Below are 23,526 nucleotides of genomic sequence, written 5' to 3'. Positions count from 1 at the left end.
GGCTACATAAAAAAAAAAAAAAAAACGTGCGTTCATAATACGTGCGTGCTTGAGATGAAACCAGCAGTTTTCAGCAGGATCTGAGGAGGACCTGTCTCTTAATTAATTTAAAACAAGTCAATGGTTTTACAATGTTTCAGTCAAGCTTTGGTTGGTTTAGATATAGGTATGCATAGGTATGCAAAATGTAAAGTCGTGGATTAACTTTAATTTGCTGTGCTGCATATGGGACAATAGATGCACATAGTACATGATATAAAGTAGGCCTATTAAAATATTTAAATAGCTTAGTCTAACTTTGAAAAAAATATTGAAGGGAATCCAGTCCAGTGCACATGTCTTTGGCAAGTAGCCTAGGCTACTACAGACACAGGTGAAGAACAGTCAGCCTCAGCCAGTAAGCACAACCAGATATGTACAGCCAGCTTCAAAAGCAAGCAGCCCAGACCCTAAAATTGGGCATTTATAGCTTTGAAGGTAATTCACACACAATTATTTTTCTTTCGCCAAAATATATGTGGTAACTTCTGTAGACATCCAAAATGGGGTGGGGGTTAAAATTAGTAGGAAAAAAAAAAACTGTTGCATAAAACAGTTTTAAGTTGTTGTATGTATCTTTTTGCCGTGGTATAGTCTTAATTTTTTCATTTAGATGTCTTGAAAAGGTCTTAAAAGTCTTTAAATTTGCACTTGGAAAATGTGCAGATACCCTGTTTACAGGGCTCCAGAGTGCGACCAATTTGGTCGCATATGGGACCTAACTTTTCAAAAGTGCGACTAAAAAAAATCGGAGGTCGCACCGGTGCGATCAGCTATTCGAGAGAGGAAAACGTGTCCGCATTGAAACTCTCTACCTTTGGTTCAATAACAGACACATATTTGGCCAATATCGTGGTTTAAACAAATCACAGATAGAGAAGGGCGGGACCTCCCCTCTGATTGGCCGTGGCCCAGTGCCTGTGTGTAAATTTGAAAATGCGTGTGCTGCAGAGAGAGAGAGAGAGAGAGAGAGAGAGAGAGCGAAAGAGAGAGGGGTCAGTGACCCGTCAGATAAACAGTGTGGATGTAGTTGTATATGTGCATTACAGTGTGGTCACATAGGCCGAGATAAATGTACCCTCTCCCCATATGGCAGCAGCAAACCGATCAGACGAGCCCGAGATGATGATCAAGTTTATCGTTGCCTACGATAGGCCTAATGAAACTTCCCTTCACCAAGTTCAGTCCGAAATAATTATTCATTAGAAAAATAGTTTGCACGTAAACCCAACGTACAGGAATGCCACTTGCGCCAAATTTATAGGAGTCATTGCAGATAAAAAGACGTCTTAAAATTGCGAACAATGCATACAAGGCCTTCCCGAACGAGAGAGATACAGATATCGCCGAAAAGGAGTGCGTCATTGACCGCAGTTACATGCAGGGAGTAACCCGGTTTTCAACAGCAATATTCGTTTTGCGCGCGAGTTGTGTAAACTCATTCTGATGGCACCAATCAATTCAATCCGGTATTTGGCGCAAACCGAATATCGCTGCTACATTTAAAGCCCGAATATTCCCTGCATGTATAACTGTGGTCATTGTGTACGGTGAATCGAATGGACACATTTAGATCGAGCATGGCAAGTCATTGCAATAGCCTATAATAATAGGCCTACCATTTCGTTACTGCATTAACCATAGTGATGTTCTTATTGAAAAATTAAAAATACTAAAATTAAAAAGTAAATTGCATTGTGGGGCTGTCAAATGATTATTGCAATCATCATTGCAAAATCACATAAAAATCCCCCAGGCTACTTGGAACATCTCTTTAAATTGTGCTCAAATACATTTCTATGGAAGATGCTAGCATGGCAAGCTGGTTTAGCCAAGGCCTAAAGATCATGAAGGATAGTATGTAAGACATTGAGCCATGAGAATTGAAGCCCTTAAAAGACATGCACTGTTAATTTACTCACTGTTATTTTTATTTAATTCATCTTGAGATGTTTTAAGTTTACATTTCAGCTCAGTGAAGCACTTAAAGCACCAACACTTCATTAAGTTACTTTTCTTGTATTGTAAATCATAAGTCATAGGACAACCTATATAGGACAGTAATAAAGGGAAAAAAGTGAACCTGCTGCGGTGTTAAATGCGATGTGGTTGAAAATTTGGGTGCACCTAACTTATGTGCTGGTGCACCTAAGAAAAAAAGTTAGGCGCACCAGTGCAACCAGTGCAAAAAGTTAGTCTGGAGCCCTGCTTTATTGGCATGACAAATAAGACAATCGTGTCTGGAATAAGACACAGAAAAACTAGGTGTCTATGTGTAGACATATACATATACATAGGTGTACACTATATCACAGTATAACAATAACAACACAGAAACATAATATGTATATATATATATATATATATATATATATATATATATATATATATATATACATAGACATATACATACACACATATATACATATATATGTACAGATAACGTGAGTGGAATGGATTTAATGTGGAGGTGCACACTGTGTGTTTAACTATGTGTTTAATCCTTCCCAGCTTCATCCGAGCCTGCTTTTGACATAGGCCTGGTACAATGAAACAAAACTGGTACTCTACTGATTCAGTTGTCTTATCTCTCTCTCTCTCTCAGGTCCTGTTCCAGTGTGCACAATGCTGTGTTCCCTCCACTATCCAGGCGCAGGTGCCAGTTGAGGTGAAGGCAGGTTATGTCGTCTCTAAAGGTACATCTCAAACACCCTATGCTGCTCTCACAGCCCTCAAGCACAGCTGAATACTATGAATCCATTGTTTGAAACTGATACTATTTTCAGATCTGTGTCTGTTTAGTTCAGTGAGAGTTTGTGAATGGACATTCTCACATGTATGTACTGTATGTGTGTCTGTGTCTGTGTCTGTGTGTGTGTGTGTGTGTGTGTGTGTGTATTTTTGTGGGCAGTCAATGTTGGTGACTGCGGCGCGAGGAGATTTTACTTTTCCGTCTGTGACCCTGACTTCGCCATCTTGTCGGACGGGACCATTGTGACGGCACGGGTCACACGGGTCACCTCGGAGGGCAAGTCCTTCTGTGTGTGGGCCCAAGACCAGAGGCACCACCGCTGGAAAGTAGATGTCACTCTCACTCACACTGAGCAGGTATGAGAGCCGGCCCATACAGTGGGAGGTGATACATTTACTGTAACATGGTGCACTAATGAGAAATACTTACATTTCTAACCATAGCAGTGTTTTCTTTATAACATTATAAAGATTTCCCCCCATTTTTTACGTGTGCTCCAAGGCTGGATTTTGTCAATACCAAACATCAGGCTCACCACAATGGGAGCAAAGGAATTGGAACATTAACATTAAACCATCTTAATAAACATTAAATGAATGCATAATGACAAAAAAAATGTAAAAAAGCTGTGGTTTAAGAAAAAAAGCTTCTGAAAATCAAGCTATTATCATCTTCATTGCAGTTTTTTAGTCCATCTGGTGCATTTCTCAGATCTGAATTGAAATTCTACATCATCTAATCACTTGTGTACATCATAAAATAAAAAAACAGCCAATGCTTTAACACTAGATAGACATATAGATAGACATATAGATAGATAGATAGATAGATAGATAGATAGATAGATAGATTGGGGGCTTGAAGAGACATGACTCAGTGTGTCAGTATGTGGCTTGTCTGCTTGGCCAGACCGCCGTGAGGGAAAGTAGGAGGTATGGCAGGAATGCTGTTCCTAAAGACTTTACCTAAACACACACAGATAAGGGCCAACGCCCATTGGGGGCGGCATTCTCGTCAATGGATTTGACGCTCAAGAGATAGAACAAGTTTTAAACTTTGGTGTTGACAGTGGACGTTGGCCTTAAGACTGAGGTGTGGGGCTCCAATCTGTAGAAACTGTTGCAGTCCCTTTTTGCCTGTAGGCACAACACCAAGCGCTTAGCTCACCAAAGCACATGTGTAACACATTTATAGATCTGCCACTGATGAACTTCCCTTGGCTCAGCCTATGGAGAGATTGCTGATGTTGACTGACTCTAGACACCAAGACCATATGCCATAGGCACTATATGCAAGTGTGTGTCAAACACGCAGGGAAGCTTATGTTTTGTTAGAAGCAGTGACACGATTTGTGTGTGTGTATGTATGAACTTCAGAGTTTGTGTGTGTGTGTATTTGTGTGTGTGTGTGTACATGTGTATGCTCATGTTTGCATGTGGTTGTTTGCCTGCATGTTTTTGCATCTATTTGTGTTTATGCATGCCTTTGTATGTCCGCACACACACCCACACATGTGTTTTGTGTTATTGTCTGTACCCCCCCCCCCCCCATATTTATGTGTGTGTGTGTGTGTGTGTAGCCTCACGTGCCCCAGCAGAAGACTGGCGTTCTGCGGCGCTTCAGGAGACGCTGGAGTCCTCCTCCTATCTACTTACAGGAGAACGCTCCGCCTCCGTACCCTAAGGACCTGGAACAGGTGAGAGACCAACACAGCCAGCTTTACCACAGACGCTTACAGTAACATCCTGGAGCAATAGCACTGCTGGATTTGTCTACTTGTGTTGTGTGGTTGTCTGTGGTTGTTTGAGATTTGTATTTGTCACTCAAGTGTCACTCAGTGTTAGCAACAGTTGGCTAACTTTGCTGGGGTCAGTGGTTTAGCCCTCCTGACACATCAGTGCGCTTTAGGTCATTCTGTGAACAGTGTCTTCCAGAGCACATGTGAAAGTGAATGTGCAACACTCCTAGCTGAGTCAGAGACTCTCTCTCTCTCTCTCTCTTGCTCTCTTTCTTACTCACCCACTTCCCTCTCTCTCAATATCTCATTCAAATGGTGCTATACAATGGCCTGACACTGACACTAACATCTTTTTAAAAATAATAATAAAATACTCTAATGAACACATTTCTAAACTTCCCCATCTCTCTCTCTCTCTCTCTCTCTCTCTCCCTTTCCCTCTGTTTTTCTCTCTCTCTCTCAGATTGGGTCGGACTCCAGTCAGAACCAGACAGTGTACTACACCATCAGCGGACCGGGCGTGACCACTCACCCGAAGGACGTCTTCTCGTGCGATGAGCGCAGCGGCTTGTTGAGGGTCCACCGACCACTGGACCGTGAGGAATTCCCTGTGATTGTCGTGAGTATTGCGTCCCATCTCCAGATTCTGATTCTGCTGCTGAGACTGGATGCCTCTACCCCCCCACCCCTTCTCTCACTCAAATGAATCTCTAAGCTAACTCTTCAGCTAAATATGTGTTGTGTGTTGTGTTGTGTTGTGCAGTGTGCGTGTGTGTGTGTGTGTGAGTGTGTGTGTGTGTGTGCGTGTGTGTGTGTGTGTGCACATGCAGGAGAGAGAAAGAGACTCTTTTTTATTTATTCACACACACGCGCACACACCACCCCACTGCGTTGAATGTGTTGTGTCTTTATTTTACTGTAAGAGTTGTATCATGTTTTGTGAACTCTATTTCAAACGTGTGTGTGTGTGTGTGTATGTGTGTGTGTTTGTGCGTGTGTGTGTATGTGAGTGTGTGTGTGTGTGTGTGCACATGTGTGTGTTTGTGCGTGTGTGCTTCTGTGTTTTGGGTTTTTGTGAATAAAGTGCTGTCACTGCTAGGAGTGCCCTGCATGTTTTCTGTTCACTTCTTCCATACCTGAATCCAATTAGTGTTAATTTCGTCAGACGAGACGAGAGGAAAAATGTTCGTCAACAACCTTTTTTTCCATGACTAAGACGAGACGATGACGAGACTGCACTAATGTCCTGAAACACTGACTAAGACTATCTTAAGATGCATTATTGTTGACGAAAAAAGACGAGACTAAAATGTTTTGCATGAAATAAAAACTAAGATAAAATCTCTCTTCATTTTCGTCTACAAAATGAGAAGACAGAATAACTGTTACCTTTTCAAAATATTCCGAATGAGTTCATGCGCAGCAGCTTTCCTGTAGGCTAGTCTACGTGCTGTTGCTGCAACCCTGTGGCTGCGGCACGAAACTACATGGAACAAGAACACCGGAGATTTCTGCCAGAGTTAGCAAGCTAACTACCTAGGCTTTATGCCACAATGCTACATACCTAGAATTTGAAGCTTCTCTCATACATATACAAATTAACATCCCCCAGAATACGTCCATACGAAAATTTTCAGAAAGTAATGTCAACTATTTAACTAGTAACTGATGATGCAAAGTTTGCTAGCAAGTAAGCTAATATGGAAAGTTCGCTAGCAAGTTAGCTTAGATGGAGAGTTTGTGTTGCGTTTGGGCGCATATCGCCATCTAGCGTGGCGGAGTAAAACATTCATACAGACGGTGTTTCTCAAACTTTTTCAGATGAAGGACCACTTAACTAATCAATAAAAAAGAAACGCACGGACCACCTAGCTAAAACAAAATAAAAAATAGACCTAGCAGTATATTAGCCTACACAATACTCACTGAACCACCTTGCTTATTGTCTTTGCACTTTGCTTAATTGTGTCAGAGGATTCATATGATTTAAACTGGCATATCTGACATAGACAGTGTTGTAGAACAGTTTGAATTTACATACAAGTTGGTTCAATATTGCAAACAACTCATCTATATTATATTTTACCACGTCTGCTCGTGGACCACTTGGGATAGCTTGCGGACCACCAGTGGTCCCCGGACCACACTTTGTGAAACTGGTCTATGAAGATCATGACAGTGGTCCAGTCAAATCTTTTACTGTCTATGGCCAAATCCCAGCCGAGCTATAACTGTAGCTCGACTTACCTGTGCATGTAAACATACTGACTGACAAAAAATCAGAATGAGTAATTATAACAGACGAGTAGCCCTGTGGACACACAATATTGTTAGAAAATTGAGATGTGTGAAACACTATTTGACTGAAATGGTAATCAGAAATAATTTGTTATAAAAAAGACTAAAATGTTTTGACTAAAACTGACTAAGATAGCTTTAGTTTTCTTTTGACTAAAACTAGACTAAAATGACGAGACTTTTAGTTGACTAAAACTTGACTAACAAAAATGATATTTGAATGACTAAATATGACAAAGACTAAAAAGGACATTTCGTCACAAGACTAAGACTAAATTGAAAATAGGTGACGAAATGAACACTAAATCCAATCAGTGTCAGTGTGCTGATGCACACACACACACGCACACAAAATGAGATACGGATGGGAAATACATTCCCATTGATTGAACATCTGCCATGTGGAAATTCTCAATTCTGTCATCTTCAACAAATGGAGCATAGCATGAGTTCAGGCAGGCCACCGCTTTTCACTCACCGCTGATGACTCGCTTTTTTATTGCTGGACATCATTCAAGGCGTCCTTTGCTGCTGTAGCCTGCTTAGTCTTGCCACTTTCTCTGCAAGCCTTTTTGCAACCCACTTCCACCCCATACATCTGACTTATCAGTGTCTAGTGCTGCCATTGATGTGTGATTCTTGAATTTCCCCTTATCTATCTATCTATCTATCTATCTATCTGATGTTCTGTACTCTATGGGGGCGTAGCTTGCTTCTCCATCCTTCTGCCGTAGGCTTTCCATGTTTGCACGTGGCAGGGGGCTCCCAGAACAGAGCTATACCGCCAAGTGAAATATTATGCATATAGTGCAAATAGTAGTTAATTATCTGGACAAAGTGGTCCTGACTGAATTGCTAATTGAAGTTATCACTAAAGCACATTAGACAACATATAGATATTTGTAATTATCTGAGCAACACCCCAGCATTCAGCATCCCCCACTGTTTCAAACAGGAAAAGCTGAAAGCTGAAAAAAGTTCAGAGTTTGTTAACACCATAGTTCATGTGATATTGTATAGTGGCATTGTCAGAGCTATTGTATAATAGCATCTCATTCTCCCATAGTTTACAGCTCGAGTCTTCAACGTATTTACCCGCAAGGAGACAGATCTCCCCCTACCCATCACAGTTCACATCGAGGACGTCAACGACAACGCACCAGAATTTGTTGGGTCCCTACTCTACAGTGTAAAAGAACACAGTAAAATCGGTGAGACCTTGTTCAAGGCAACGCATAGCACAAAATGAAATAAATATTTTCATGCACACCCACACATATGCAAGAGAACTCAAAATGTACCACTTATTGAGTATTCAAGCACAATCATGTTTCCATATATGATCCCGTGTGTGTGTGTGTGTGTGTTTTCAGGTACTGTGGTTGGCCAAATAAATGCCACTGATAATGATGAGCCCAATACGTCTCATACCAAGATCAGATACATCCTGTTGTCCAGCACGGATCTGTTCTCCATACACTCCTTCACCGGAATCATCTCTACCAAATCAGCTTCTCTGGACAGAGAGGTACACACGCACTCTTACACACTCGCTCTTTCTCTCTCTCTCACACACACACACACAAACACACTCACACACAATGTTTTGTCTGTACACAAGCTAAAACCAAACACATAATATAATCATGATTCTGAATTCTTTTGTGTCTGCCATGGGGGGAAAAACTCTGGCCACATAGTGCACAGAAGTTTAGAAGAGCACTTACAGTAATGTAGTCACCAGAGTGAGCACAAAGCCCAACCCAAAACCAAGTAAGCGTAAGAATAGAAAAAGAATGTCAAATAATCTGGAGAGAAAACTCAAAGAATGTTCCAGAGCTGGCCATTTTTGTACAAATGCACAAAATTCTGTGACATGGAAAGCAAGTCATGAATCTTGAATAAGCACACACATTTGTCTGTTTCAAAAGATGTTTTCCAGCAGCTGATTGATGAATATGTGTGTGCTTACACTCCCAGTCCTGTTGTTCCTCTGTCCCAGACTCAGGAGAAACACCTAGTCACCGTGGAGATCCGAGACATGGGTGGAGCATCCAACGGTCTGTCAAACACAGCGACTGCTACCATCTCACTGACAGACATTAACGACAACGCCCCTACTTTTTCTGAGACAAAGGTAAGTAGATACACCTCATAAACGTCAAAATACACCTACAAAAAAATAGAGATGCTCTCATGCCTAGTATCACAACCTTACTTAAAAATCAAACCATATGAAATGTAAAAAAAAATCATTCTGTGGTTGAAAGTGGTTTGTTTCCTGGACATGGAAGAATGCTGGTCCTAGACCATATAGGAGAATTAGAGTGAATATCTTTAACCCTAGGACTAAGCTTAATAAATGTCAAGGAAACCCTTAAATTGAGTGAAAGCTGGCATCTTGAGGTATAATTACTTCTGAGGGCATTCATGTCAAAACAGTTCAGATTACAGGAACAGTACATTGGATTCATTCCATGTTGGTGTGTGGTAACACATTCCAGTTGTGTTTATTGCAGCATTGTGTCATATCTTGATTTGTGTGCATTTCTCAGTGAAGTTTTGGTTGGCAGCACAAACAGCAGTTCTGAATAATATTATTGTGTGTTCAACAAAGAGTCGAGATAGAAACTCCCTCATGGAGATTTAGGAAGTGAACCCTAGACATCGTTCTTACTGTCCCATCCATTTCAATTTGCTAATTTGGACCACCTGCAGGCATAATCAACCGTCAGCCGATAGACTTTCAGAGTCAGTGATTTACACTGCACTGGCTACTGGGTTCGCTGCAAAATTTTACTTGCCACAGCATCCTGCGGGTCAAAGTTTAACAAACAGCAGCGTCAAACCATCCTTGTGTGTGTGGTGCAGGCCATTGGACATAATTGGTTTCAGAAGGCAGCACTGTCATTGTTGTGTTGTATTTGAAAGAGCCATTTAGCAGATAAGCTAAGAAGCTTTTTCAATGAGGAGATACAATTAAACAATTAGAAAATACAATTGGTTTCAGAGTAGACATTTATCTGACAACACTATCTATCTGACTCTCACATCTCTGTGTGCGCTGTGTGTGTCTGACAGTACAAGGCCCGAGTTGAGGAGAACAAAGCTAACATACTGGTTCTGCGGATCCCGGTGGAGGACAAGGACCTGAAGGGAACACCCAACTGGAAAGTAGTCTTCAAGATCGTCAAAGGAAATGAAAAAGGATATTTCAGGGTGGACACAGACCCTAAAACCAATGAGGGCCTGCTCTACGTCATCAAAGTGAGACATGCACACACAACACTCACATGCACACGCATGCACACACACACACACACACACATACACACACAAACACACACACGCACACACAAAAGTTACTACTGAATTACAGTTTCTGGTTTGATGGAAATTCTGATTTGGGGTCTGGTTCAGTGTTGACCTGCGCAGTTAAAAGCCCTGTTCAGCTGTGACTGTCTGCCTATCTCTAATGTACTGTCTGTGCTCTTAATCACCGTTTGCGTTTCTGACTTAGCTGGCTACAGCTAACGATTGTACAGCTCTGTTATGGCTTCAGAACACCCGTTATTAATAGGTCCTCTCTCATCTCGGATGTGCATGCTGAAATGAGCTCACCTCTCACACCCTGCTCTCACACACACAGACGCAGACACACCCTGCCCTCACACACACAGATGCACAGACACACCCTGCTCTCACACACACAGATGCACAGACACACCCTGCTCTCACTGCTGTGCTCAGGATGCCATAGCATGGCAGCTTGTTCATCAAAAGTGAAATTCAGTATCTTCAATACATGCCGGTGACGCTTGATTTGGGTTCCTGTTGATTTGTTCATGAATTGTTTTGGCAATGTTCACCACTTCCATTTTTACATCATATAAAATATTTAAGTCATATAAAATCTCTCTCTCATATTCTGTCTCACTCCCTCTACCCCTCTCCCTTCCCCCCCCCAATGTCTCTCCTCTGCCCCCCTCTCTCTTAGCCTCTGGATCATGAGGAAGGAGGTCACCTTATGCTGGAGATGGTGGCCGAGAACGAGGCTCCTCTGGTGGGCAGTGGTGCCTGGATGCAGGTCCCTGTGGAGCTGACGGTGGGGGACGAGGACGAGGGGCCTGTGTTCTCGCCGCCCCTCCTCCGTCTCAGAGTCCAGGAGAACATCCCCAACGGCACACTCATCGGCACCTACACGGCCGTAGATCCAGAGACTAGGAACAGCAATGGCATCACGTAAGGATGTGTGTCTGTGTGTGTGTGAGAGAGAAAGAGAAAGAGGAAGAGCAAGAGAAAGAGGGAGAGAGAAAGAGTGTGTAGGATATGTGTGAGTAAAGATTGTGTGTGTCTGTGTGTGTGTGTGTGTGTGTCAGGGATGCAAACATGGCGCTTTTCGGCGCCTCCCGCTTTTTTCACGTCCGTTTGGGTGACTTGTGTGAATCGTGCAGATCCGAAGAGTTTTTTTGAATGGGGGGGGGTCTGAGTCTGATCATCAAGGATGCTTTCCGGCGACTCTAGCTTTTTTTCACGTCATCTACCGCAGGCTACAAGAGGAACCAGAGCGTTTCTCATATGGGCCTGCTGGTAAATGTACTTCTGATGACCTCCACTCATCTTTGATCATGTAGCAAAGGAGCTGTAGTGTATCGTTCTGATAGCAGCTAAGAAAATATAGGCTCCGTTAGGAGGCAACTCTCTCAGTTCGCGCTCTTACCTCCGCAGTATAGCTACTTCAGGTGGAAGTTTTAACACGCAACACGCTGCCATCTGACTGATCATCCGGAACCGTACAATAATACAATTATTCCTGTCAGTGACCAAGGCCTAGTATTTAATGTTATGTGGGAATTGCAAGAATACGGGTAAAAACAATTCCTTACTTCAACCACGGAATTGCGTGTGTCATTAATTAAAACGGTAGGAAAACTGAATGAAAGACGGCGCCGTCCATCAACAAAAACAGCACAGAGTCAAAACGTAGGCCTAATTTATGCAAATTTCACTTTTTGCATCCTTTTGTACCTCCATTTGGGTCTCTACTGCTCCTAACAACACTCCACGCGTGCAAAAAAGCCATCCATGCGTTTTCTGTGAGTCAGTTGAACGATTTTGGTGTCAGGAATCATAGGCTTCTATGAGCCATTTTCTGGCTCCCTTAACCTGACGTCAAAATAAGGGAATTTGCATAGAACCACCCTGGCGCCACCCCTCACCTCTCAACCCCCATATAGCCCCACCCACCCAATTAGTTGAAGATCCGCCATTAGTTTGCTGGTTTAACGAGCACGGACACCAAGCGCAATGACTACAAGCAAGAGCAAGTCACACATGAAGTGTTGTGTTGTTGGCTGCACAGATCAACACAAATCCTTGCACTTTCTCCCAGCCAAAGACGACAGAAGAACCAAGTGGCTCCACTTCATTTTCGATGGCCATGTTCCAGCAACAGTCGGGAAAAATTTTGTGGTGTGTGCGAATCACTTCAAGACAGACTGCTTTGAAAACTTAGGACAGTACACTGCAGGATTAGCCATCAAACTTCGTTTGACAGAGGGATCTGTACCTACTGTTCGTGGCAAGTCACAAGATGAGAGACATGTAAGTACTTTCAAATAATGACTTTTGTGTTTCTATCGCAGTTAAGCATGAACTAACGTTAGGCTGTTTGTGTTTTGCCATTTAGCACAAGCTAACGCAAACATTACGGCTAACTTTAGCCCTGCATCTGCTTGGAGTGAGCATTTCCTCCATTCCAAATTGCAAATGCAGCACACAGCCGATCGAGTCATATTTGACAATCCCAGTCAATAATATCTGAAAGTAATGATTGTTAAAATGTTGTCTAGAAGCTAGACCTCCATTAAATATTGTCATGTTATTCACAATGGAGGCCACCGACAGCTAAAAGCCCTTAGTATAAGCTAATGTTAGCGATTGTAGCCTCACTTTATAACGTTATTCAGTGTTTGCACATTTCCCCTATAGCTCTATTTCAGTTAAGATGCAGGGTTTGTCACAACTTGTAGTCGTTTTGTCCTTACTGATGATGAGCTAGATATGGTCATGTTATCTACAATGAAGGTGGCCAGTAAAAGCTCTTAGTCTAGGCTAATGTTTGCTGTTGTAAATAAAGAGAGATATATTACCGACATAGTGCAAGAAGTTGTAGGCTCAGTTTTTAGCTCAAAGTAAACGTGCATTTCCTGTACTCTAGAATTCATGTACAAGGGTTTTTGTCACAATTGGTACTCATGGTGAAACAATATGACTGAGTGTATGCTCTGATAAGATGAAATTCTGATAAGATGAAATTCAAGACCTCAAGAAGCTATACGTTTTATCAGTCTTTAGGCTTTGTAGCTGCTGAATGCAAGCTTTTTGTCAGAATTTGAGCATAAATTGTTGTACTGTACCCATGCAATGTATCAAAATGTTACTCATCTCTCTGCTCTCATCCCTCTTCTCTTTCCTCCTACAGGCTTGCACTTCACAGTTTCCGGCAACAAGAGAAATTGGTTGTCAAACAGATCACCCAGAGATTCTGAAATGTACTGTTGGTACACAGCTCTCTCTGCGGACTCTTCAGCCTCACTTCAGAAGTGAAGGTACAAAGTATGATCTCTCACAAATGTTTCTGATAAGGTTAATCCTCTAGCTGTTACCTCAGTAACTTATTGTCATTTGTTTGTACCCAATTATGTACCATCACTTGTTGCGTTTTATTTCTTTATTTATTCATTTACAGAGATATGCCATCTACTCCAATCCATGAAGTGAGTAAATATATAGTTTACGAGACCTGCATCATGGAGCTGTTCAAGGTGTGTCCTGTGTGCAAGCATCCGTGCACCATTCAAACGAGACGGCTCGGGACATTCATCTCCGTGGTGCAGCAGTGCCCCCATTGTGAGTACCGCCGAACCTGGGACAGGCAACCCCTACTCAACAACACACCAGCTGGCAATGTTCAGCTCTCTGTGGCAGTCTATGTGAGTGGAGCCTCATTCTTTAAAATTCAAAGGGTAAGTGAATTTGGTCATAGTTGTTGAATAAAGCATGAAATGATAAATAATACAGAGGTAGTGCCAGCTTTAGGTGCAATTACATGAATGTTTTCAACAACCCCTTTTCTTTCCTATCTCTGTTTACTATTAGGTCTTTAGGGCTATGCACCTACAAATGTTCCTTTACGACACCTTTCGTCGGCATGCGCGCACCTATATTGAACCTGCCATTCTCACCAAATGGAAGGCCTCTCAGGATGACATGCTGCTCCGCCTTAGTAGGGAAAATGCCATAATTGGTGGCAACATGAGGGCTGACTCTCCAGGTATTTGAATATGTGAAGTACAACAATTACTATGTAATGACGTGCCTTAGGTTACTTTTTACTATATAAACTATATTACTATGTAAATGTTTTCAAAGGCCACTCCGCGAAATTTGGTAGCTACACCGTGATGGACCTGAAAACCAACACCGTGATTGATGTTCAGTTGGTTCAGGTGAGTGGGAATGAATTATACTGTAAGAAGCTTTTATTTACCCATGTGGCACCTGCTACGTATAGACACATGCATCTGATTTGTTTTCATAGAACAACGAGGTAGGCGGTAGCTACCACATGGAGAAGGAGGGCCTGAAGAGAAGCCTTGCATTGTTGAACGGGCGCAAGGTGACCCTTGACTGTATAGTGACAGACCGACACCCGCAGATACAAAAGTTCCTGAGGGAAGCTGGCATCAACCAGTACTATGACGTCTGGCACATGGAAAAAGGTGTTTTATTATTATTATTATTATTATTATTTGTGATTAACATATATTAATGTGTTGGTCCCTCCATCCTCCCTGTATTCTCAGCTCATCTCTTATCTCTGGCCGAGAACCAAGTCATTTTAAACATGCAATAGTCCACCCCCTCTTAAAAAAGACAAAACTTGAAAACACTGGCCTGAATAATTGCGAAATAGCATTTTCTTTCTAGAATTATAGAAAAAGCTGCCTTTCAACTACTTCAATCTTTCTATCTGACAATTAGATATTAGACCTGCGGCATGTTATAGTTATGATCTGAAAGAGTTGAGGATCAAAAGTGAAAATGTTTTTTTAATTCCAGGACTTTCAAAACAGCTGGAGAAGATCAGCAAAATAAAAGACTGCCAGAAGCTGAAGAAGTGGATGCGGGCCATAAGAAATCACATTTACTGGACTGCGGCAACATCTGCGTCAGGACCAGAGAGGGTGGCAAAATGGACCTCCATCCTCAACCATGTCCGGGACGTCCACACCCACGAGGACTCCAATTTCCCAGCCTGTCTGCATCCAGTTCGCAAAACCCGCGACAAGAACAAATGGCTGACAACAGGTATCTTTTGTTATGTATAGGAAATCACTTCAAACACATTGTACAAGTCCTTTATAGTTGACAATCAGAACTAGTGTATTGGAAGTCAGTCATATGGATTCAACTAATTTGGTTATATTGGCCCATTGCAACTGTTGGCATATCATGGTTTTGTGATAGAACAACAATGTTTTTTGTCTGTTGTAGGAACTCCAGCGTTCTACCAGTGAAGACCAGAGTGCCAAAAGAGTCCTCAAGGACATTGCTAAGCTTAGCCCCCACCACCAGACCTCATCATTAGAGTCATTTCACAGTGTGATCTTGCAATTTGCTCCAAAAAATGTGGTGTTTCCTTTCCTTGGGATGCTTTGCAGGTAACGGGAACTTCGATTGCACAGATGGTAATGATACATATTATGTGCATGCCATTATTTTCATGTTTGGTTTTCTCTTTACTGCGCAAGACTCTACCTGGCTGCTCTGCATTACAATGAGAATGCGGCACGAGACCAGGCCACCTCATCCTCTGGGGACCCTCTCTACAGGATGCATTTCCCAAAGTACAGGAAGGGAGAGTGCAGGGTGAAACCCATCAAAACTGAGACAACATTCCGTAAGTTACATAATCTTTTATTTATCAACAATAAAAGATCTGTTCATTATGTATGCTATTGCACTATAGTGGCTTTACAATGAACAAAACAATAAATAAATGTACAATGAAATACTTTACAAACTATGTACATAGTTACAGAAGTGTTTGTGAAATATTGCACAGGGTATGTGGAACACTTGATGGGCTTCATCATGGGCGAGGTCTTTATGGACCCAGAAGCATACAGGGAGGAACTCCTGATAATAAGCATTCCTCCGGACCTGTCCTCAGAGTTTGAGCACCCAGAGAAGGAGGAGGTGATCGCCAACTACGTTTCTCGCTTCAATCCAGGGGAGGCAGTTTGAAGCCCACGTATTGTCCTTGGCTGTCAGGAAACTCCCGACGAACATGCAGGACCACACATGACGGATTGACGACCCTTATTCTGCGTCCAAGGAAACCCCAACACCAACTGACAAAGCTCCTGTAGGCAAGATATGCAATTGTCATATTTCAAGGAAATATGTTTTATTTCTGTTTTCTGTAATAAATATATTTTGTAATGTCTTATGTGTGTATGTTTGATACCTGCTGAATTTGCAGACAATAGCCATACATAAAAAGAAAGACAACAACAATTGGGGCATGTGTTGGTGTGTAAGGCCATTAGTAGGGTTGGGTATCGTTTGAATTTGAACGATTCCGATTCCAATTCCGATTTCTTATTTCGATTTCGGTTCCTAGCGATTCTCGATTACGATTTTTTTAAGAGGCTGGGTCAAATTTTTTTTAGGATATTTTAAATGAGCTAGCTAACCAACGGTCTTTCTCAGGGTATCTGCACATTTTCCAAGTGCAAATTTAAAGACTTTTAAGACCTTTTCAAGACATCTAAATGAAACTTAAGACTATACCACGGCAAAAAGATATATGACTGTTTATGCAATAGGTTTTTTTCCTACTAATTTTAACCCCCACCCCATTTTGGATGTCTACAGAAGTTACCAAATATATTTTGGCGAAAGAAAAATAATTGTGTGTGAATTACCTTCAAAGCTATAAATGGCCAATTTTAGGGTCTGAGCTGCTTGCTTTTGAAGCTGGCTGTACATATTTGGTTTTGCTTACTGCTGAGGCTGACTGATCTTCACCTGTGTCTGTAGTAGCCTAGGCTACTTGCCAAAGACATGTGCACTGGACGGGATTCCCTTCAATATTTTTTTCAAAGTTAGACTAAGCTATTTACATATTTGAATAAGCCTACTTTATATAATTTACTATGTGCATCTATTGTCCAATATGCAGCACAGCAAATTAAAGTTAATCCACTACTTTACATTTTGCATACCAGTTGTATCTAAACCAACCAAAGCTTGACTGAAACATTGTAAAACCATTGACTTGTTTTAAATTAATTAAGAGACAGGTCCTCCTCGCATGATCCTGCTGAAAACCGCTGGTTTCATCTCAAGCACGCACGTATTATGAACACACGTTTTTATGTAGCCAGTCGCCGACATTCAAAAAATATGCGGTTATAGTTCACAACTTTTGCGAAGTAGGCCTAGCCTACTGGGAAACGCTGGCAAGCAAGCTGATGGCAGATATTACAGGTAGGCTATTATAACTTAGACAGATATTTTCTTCCCTAGGCTAGGCCAGCAACACACGCTGGAAAGATGCAAACAGATCAACTTAACATATACAGTATTTCCTCCTAATTGCGAAACACTGCACATAATTTGACCAACAGTCTTCGCGTCCATAGTTTGTGAAACGATGCTGCGTCCGAGCAACGATTTTAGATGCCAAGCGCAACTCCAAAAAGGAGAACAAATGAGCGTCCGGCTTGAGGCTGCGCCGGACAGGGCTTTTAAAATCCATATGTCCGGCCTAAATTCAAACGTATGGCCAACCTATCGCTCTTTCTTTCTCTTGCTCATTCTACCGTAGGCTTCCTCATTCCACGTAGGCTACCTGTATATCTCTTTGGCCTCAGCTACACCACGAAAACGTCAGGCATATTATTTTGTACATAGGCCTACTGTATTATTACTGTTTTCACTCCTTTAACCACACCCATGAAAAACATCTTCACTCTGCAACCACTACACTTCCTCCCGTAGCCTAATAGCCTAGTCACTTATACAATTGCGTTTTAAATACACGAAACTGGATTGAGACATCACTCGCTCTCTTGCACTCGCTGGCGGTCCCATACGCACATTTAATACCTCTCTTTCGAAAATTCAGTTGTATTTAAGACTATTTAAGGATCCGCGGGAACCCTGCTTTCTGAATGAAATAGTCTGACCTTCTCCATGAATTTTAATTCTATTAAACTATGCGCTTCTTCGTTGGTGTTCAGCCGTTTCTTCTTCATGAAGGTCGGCAGACTGGGAATCGAAACTAGGAATCGAAATTTTAACTTTTGAACGATTCCGGGAAAATCGCAAAGATAGTCCCGGTTCCAACCAATACTCGATATTCGATACCCAAGCCTAGCCATTAGTGACCTATGAACATAGACTAACATCTGCTTTTGCTGATAAAAACGGTAGCCTATCACTTCTCATGAACACTGGGAAAAACTAATAAGTAGCCTAATAAATAACACGTACTGCTCTATTCCCCGGAGCCGTAAGGCCCCATGGTCAGCTCTGTAGATGTTCAGTGCGTTCTGAAGAGAATAAACATTCAGGCACACCGGGTATAAACATGGATGATCAATTATGCATTGAGGGATCTCCTCCAGCTGCTGCAGACGTTGTGTGATCTATAATGGTAAGGTAAGGTGAGTGCTATGCTAGCACAGTCGCTAGCATTATTCGTAAATGAGTGAGTAATATGGCATACTCGCTAGCTCATTTGTAAATAAGTTAGTAACACGGTGACATATCTACAGGCCTTTCTGTAGCTTAGAAATGTTACCTGTGGAATCTCCTGGCAGCATATACTCTGCCTCAGTTGGCAATGCCCCACAATTTCCACACGCACACCTTTATAATTAATAGTGTAATATTTATTTGCTCTAGGTATATTTTAGGCGCTGCCACCACCTTTGTTCCTCCGGTATGGTCCGGTGTAATGTAAAGGGAGAGGCACAGGGATGCAGGTTGTACAGTACCAAAGGGAATATTTATTAACGAGTACAATTCATTAAAACTGTATAGGCCTACCCGGACTGATACCTCCCCAATAAATATAACCACCCTCACTCAGCAAACACCATGTCCCCCCCCCCCAACCCACAACACTGCAAATAAGTTACTGCACGACACCAAATGAACAGGAGCATTCCCCACTACATGCTACACATCTCCACACTCAGCAGGCAAAACATGATACACAGCACACCACATAGGACCGGCTGGTCAAAACCAATAGAGGAGAGGGAAAATATTTGCTTAGTTCTAATGGCTATACTTGCAGGTCGGCCAATCCGGTCACAGGCTTTAATACTAAAATAAAATAGAAAAGAGCTCTTCAGTCACACACACACACACACACACATACACACAATGTTCGTATAAAAATAGACTTCCCCCTTCTGATGACAAGACCCCCCTGTAGGGTCTGGCTTGGTAAGTCCCGCCAAGGAAACGTTCCACTGAGCAGCCCAGAACGAGCAGACGTCCAGCAGAATATTTGGTAGAGTAGCCAATAGTAAGCGGCGCGCCACAGTCTTTGGCCCAGGAAATAGCAGATAGCAAACGGAGCGAAATAGTCCTTGGCAGAGGAAGTAGCAGATAGCAAACGGAGCGAAATAGTCCTTGGCAGAGGAAGTAGCAAATAGTCCTTATAGCCGTAGCAGATAACAAACGGAGCAACAGTCTTTGTCGGAAGAGGTAGCAGAACCCAATCGGAACAAAACAGTCTTTGGCTGAGGAAGTAGCAGATAGCCGCGGAGCAAAGGCCCAGTCTTTGGCCGCGGAGACCAGACCGTAAGGCACTTACTAAATCCCACGTCCCCTTGCTTCACTGCCGGTGACACTAAAAGCCACTAACAGCACCCACCCCGAGTGCCCGTCACAAACAGTCTCCCCAGTCTCTCTCGCCCGCACGTCTTCCACCCCTTCTTGTACCCTTGCTCTCAGGTGAGCGCAATTACATCCAGCACATGTCAATCAAACAGTCAATCATTCCACAGCAGTCAATCATTCAATAATCCAATAATCCCCTCGGGTCAGTTTCACCACACTCTTCCCCCCCCTGAAGGAAGAGACTCGCCCCCGAGTCAGTTACTGAAGTCATAGTCCGTTGACCACACAGGCGCCCTCCTTTCTCGCTGGGTGCGCCCCTGTTGAACGGAGTCCCTCTGCCCATGGCCCGTTGCTGGGTGGGATTGATGTCGAACCTGCAAGTGCTCGAGGCCAACACCAGCATCTGTACCAGTCGTGTAGTTTGGCGAGTTGAATACCCCAAGGCTCGGCCCTGGAACTGCCTCCACAGCTTGTTGCTCACTCCTTGTGGATGTTGCAGCCACTCCCGAGCCCCGAGGCTGAACAACTGGAGGCATCTGCTTGCCGGGGACTGCCATCTCCTGAACAACTCTGTCACCGCTAGAGCTCTGGCCCGATGGCATTGGGCAGCCCGAGTCACCTGGGGTCAACATTAGCTCTGGATAGGGAGACAGATAGGGTTTGAGACGATTGAAATGTATCACCTTTTCTGACCCCCCACCCCCAATTGGTGAGACCCGGTACAAGACCTCAGTGACCCTCTCAAGAATTTTAAAAGGCCCTTTAAAGCGCCTTTGCAATTTTGGGCACACTCCCCTACTCCGTGCTTTATCTAACACCCATACTAGCTCCCCACCCGAATAATACTGGAAATTGGCTTTCAGATCAAAATTGGCTTTTTGTTGACACGAAGCTTTAGCCTGATGTCGCTTCACAGCGTCCGCCACTGATGATAAGGTCTCAGCTAACCGAGTCACATATTCACTGGCTGAGGAAAATGATTCTCCCACACGCACATCTAACATGATATCCACGGGAAGAACCATCTCTCGCCCAAACAGCACCTTGTGTGGGCTAAAACCCGTAGTTGCATGCACACTACTGCGATACGCCATCATCACATAGGGAAGGAGCTCATCCCAATTAGACTGATTGTCTTCCACAAACAAAGACAACATTGTTAGCAGCGTCCGATTAAACCTTTCAATGAGGCCGTCTGATTGGGGATGATATGGAGTAGTTCTTGTCTTATGAATGTTCAAGAGTCGACATAACTCCCTGAACAGATTAGACTCAAACGCCCTTCCCTGGTCCGAATGAACAGTACGAGGTGCCCCGAACCTACAAACCCACTCCTGCACCAACACCTTAGCAATAGTGCCAGCTTCCTGATTGGGTAATGCGAAGGCCTCTGTCCATTTAGAAAAATAGTCCCCGACAACCAAGACATACTTGTTCTTATTCACAGCTTCTGGCAGTGGGCCCAAAATATCAAGTGCAATTCTTTCATATGGCCTTGTCGCAGCTACTGTCTGTAAAGGAGCGCAGGGTACACGTCCCTGTGTTTTCCGGGAGGCACAGTCTGCACACTGCCTACACCACTGCTTGACATCATTGAACCACCCCGGCCAGTAAAAGCGGTCTTTGACTTTACACTGCAACTTCTGCACTCCTAAGTGACCCCCAGTGAGGGCATTATGCAATTGTGCCAAAACTTGAGGGACAAGGGCCCGCGGGAGTACAACCTGTACCTGAGATGCTGCATCAGAGTTGGCTGGGGGTATCCGGACCAAACGAGAGTCCATAATGTGCAACTGTGACCACACGGGGGCATACTTTTGTAGGGCTACATCACCAGGAAGATCCTGTTTTTTTTTTTGTTTCAACTCAATCAAGAGCCGTAACTCTGGATCCTCATCTTGGGCCTTCACCAACTCATCACCACCACCACATCCCTGAGTTATTTTACCTCTAGTACCTTCCTGAACAACACACACATTATGAACCTGGGAGAACTGCATGCTAGGGGTGGGAACCAGTCCGGGGGTATCAAGGCCATCGCCCCCAAACGCAGGTAGCCTAGAGAGGGCGTCTGCGTTAGCATGCAATTTCCCAGGCCTATGGACAATTTTATATTGAAAATTTGCCAGCTGTTCCACCCACCTAGCTAGCTGCCCTTCCAGACCCTGGAAATTATGGAGCCACCTAAGAGAATTGTGGTCCGTACGCAAAATAAACTCCTTCCCCAGCAAATAATGTTTAAAATATTTTGTGAACGTCACCATACTCAGTAGCTCCTTTTTAGTAGTGGCATACTTCCTCTCCTGTTTTGTTAATGCTCGGCTAGCATAGGCTACAACATGCTCAGTACCGTCATACTCCTGTGATAAGACAGCCCCAATGCCAGCATCACTGGCATCAGTATCCAGTACAAAGGGTCGCGAGGGGTCAGGATAAGCCAATACAGGGGAAGATGTTAGTTTCACCTTAAGATGTTCAAAAGCATCACAACATGCCTCCGACCATTTAAACCGCCTGCCCTTTTCGGTCAGCTGATGTAGGGGGCGAGCAATCTCAGCAAATCCTTTTATAAAACGTCTATAATAAGATGCCAAGCCAACAAAACTCCGAACCTCTGTCTGGTTCTTAGGAACAGGCCAATCTTCAACAGCCTGTACTTTGGCTGGATCGGCCCTTACCCCCTCAGCAGAAATTATGTGCCCCAAATGTTGCACCTGTTTAGAAAACAAATTGCATTTTGAGGGCTTAACCTTAAGATTGGCTTGTTGCAACTTAAACAACACTTCATCAAGACGTGCCAAATGCTCAGAGAATGTACGGCCAAAAACTATGATGTCATCAAGATAAACCAAACACGTGGTCCACTGTAAATCTGCTAGAACTACATCCATTAGCCTTTGGAATGTGCTGGGGGCATTACACAATTCAAAACTTAGTACATTAAACTCAAATAAGCCCTGGCGGGTGATGAAAGCGGTCTTTGGTTTATCTTTGGGGTCAATTTCTAGCTGCCAGTACCCGCTGGCCAGGTCAAGGGTCGAGAACCAGCAGTCCTTGTGTAAACTGTCAAGGGCGTCATCAATCCTAGGTAGGGGATACGCATCTTTCTTTGTCAGGTCATTAAGCCTCCGGTAGTCAACGCAGAAGCGAAGCCCCCCATCCCGCTTCCTAACAAGAACCACCGGAGCGCCCCATGGACTACAAGAGGGCTGTATAATACCACTCGCCTGCATCTGCTTTATGTGTTCTGCACATTCGCCCTGCAAGTGGAGTGGGACGCGACGTGGGTGTAATTTAACAGGCTTAGCATCTCCAGTATCAATGGTGTGCTTTGTAAGAGGGGTCCTTCCCAGATCTGTATCCCCTGTACTAAAAACAGACAAATGCTTGGACAGCAGTTGGCAAACAGCTTGTTGCTCTGAGACGCCCAACTCCTTTTGATTTAACCCCAGCTGTTTAACCAAAGTCTCTACAGACCAAGTAGGCACAGAGGCAACTCGATTGCTAGCATTGACATCAACACCTCCCCCAACCTCAATATCTGTGTGTAAGGTGCCAACCCTCATACCCCTTTTCAAAACTAATTCCTCATCAGTGACATTGATGACGCGGACTGGAACAACATTATTTTCTACTTTACAAACAACCCGGGCCACCAACACGTCACAGTGATCAGACAAGGAGGCAGATGGCTCTAACATACCTTGCATACCACTGCTGATCGAACTCAGGACCATGCCAGGAAGCACAGCTTCACTTCGGGGTGGAA

The 23,526-nt window shown here is 43.4% G+C and overlaps 2 protein-coding genes across 2 annotated transcripts in view; both read left to right on the top strand.

The window, feature by feature from the left end:
* dsc2l (desmocollin 2 like) overlaps positions 1-23,526 on the top strand; it is a 47,871-nt gene that overhangs the window by 5,787 nt on the left and 18,558 nt on the right. The window contains exons 2-10 of the mRNA XM_076278037.1: positions 2,645-2,735; positions 2,951-3,147; positions 4,371-4,487; positions 4,993-5,148; positions 7,894-8,038; positions 8,201-8,355; positions 8,830-8,964; positions 9,909-10,094; positions 10,825-11,069. Of these exons, the coding sequence (XP_076134152.1) occupies positions 2,645-2,735; positions 2,951-3,147; positions 4,371-4,487; positions 4,993-5,148; positions 7,894-8,038; positions 8,201-8,355; positions 8,830-8,964; positions 9,909-10,094; positions 10,825-11,069 (1,427 nt within the window). The remainder of the gene's footprint in view (positions 1-2,644; positions 2,736-2,950; positions 3,148-4,370; positions 4,488-4,992; positions 5,149-7,893; positions 8,039-8,200; positions 8,356-8,829; positions 8,965-9,908; positions 10,095-10,824; positions 11,070-23,526) is intronic.
* On the top strand, positions 11,077-16,425 carry LOC143116740 (uncharacterized). The gene is made up of 10 exons (XM_076278038.1): positions 11,077-12,431; positions 13,312-13,438; positions 13,579-13,855; positions 13,989-14,163; positions 14,262-14,338; positions 14,431-14,611; positions 14,952-15,200; positions 15,387-15,553; positions 15,644-15,792; positions 15,958-16,425. Exons 3-8 carry the CDS (start codon positions 13,583-13,585, stop codon positions 15,407-15,409), a joined length of 978 nt encoding a protein of 325 aa, XP_076134153.1. The 5' UTR covers positions 11,077-12,431; positions 13,312-13,438; positions 13,579-13,582; the 3' UTR covers positions 15,410-15,553; positions 15,644-15,792; positions 15,958-16,425.

This window comes from Alosa pseudoharengus, unplaced genomic scaffold (genome assembly GCF_046254945.1).
Source record: "Alosa pseudoharengus isolate Yale_2024_CS ecotype anadromous, Long Island Sound unplaced genomic scaffold, YU_APseudo_1.1 YU_APseudo_1.1_scf_11, whole genome shotgun sequence".
Lineage (NCBI taxonomy): Eukaryota > Metazoa > Chordata > Actinopteri > Clupeiformes > Clupeidae > Alosa > Alosa pseudoharengus.
The sequence above is the reverse complement of the archived record's forward strand: the minus strand, read 5'-3'. Positions and strand labels throughout refer to the sequence as shown.

What these genes read in the sequence shown, in the direction of transcription:
- LOC143116740 (XM_076278038.1), top strand. Translation starts at nt 13,583, where the DNA reads ATGCCATCTACTCCAATCCATGAAGTGAGTAAATATATAGTTTACGAG. An exon ending in CATGAGGGCTGACTCTCCAG is followed by an intron (nt 14,164 to 14,261) that starts GTATTTGAATAT and finishes ATGTTTTCAAAG; the next exon opens with GCCACTCCGCGAAATTTGGT. An exon ending in CGTCTGGCACATGGAAAAAG is followed by an intron (nt 14,612 to 14,951) that starts GTGTTTTATTAT and finishes TTTTAATTCCAG; the next exon opens with GACTTTCAAAACAGCTGGAG.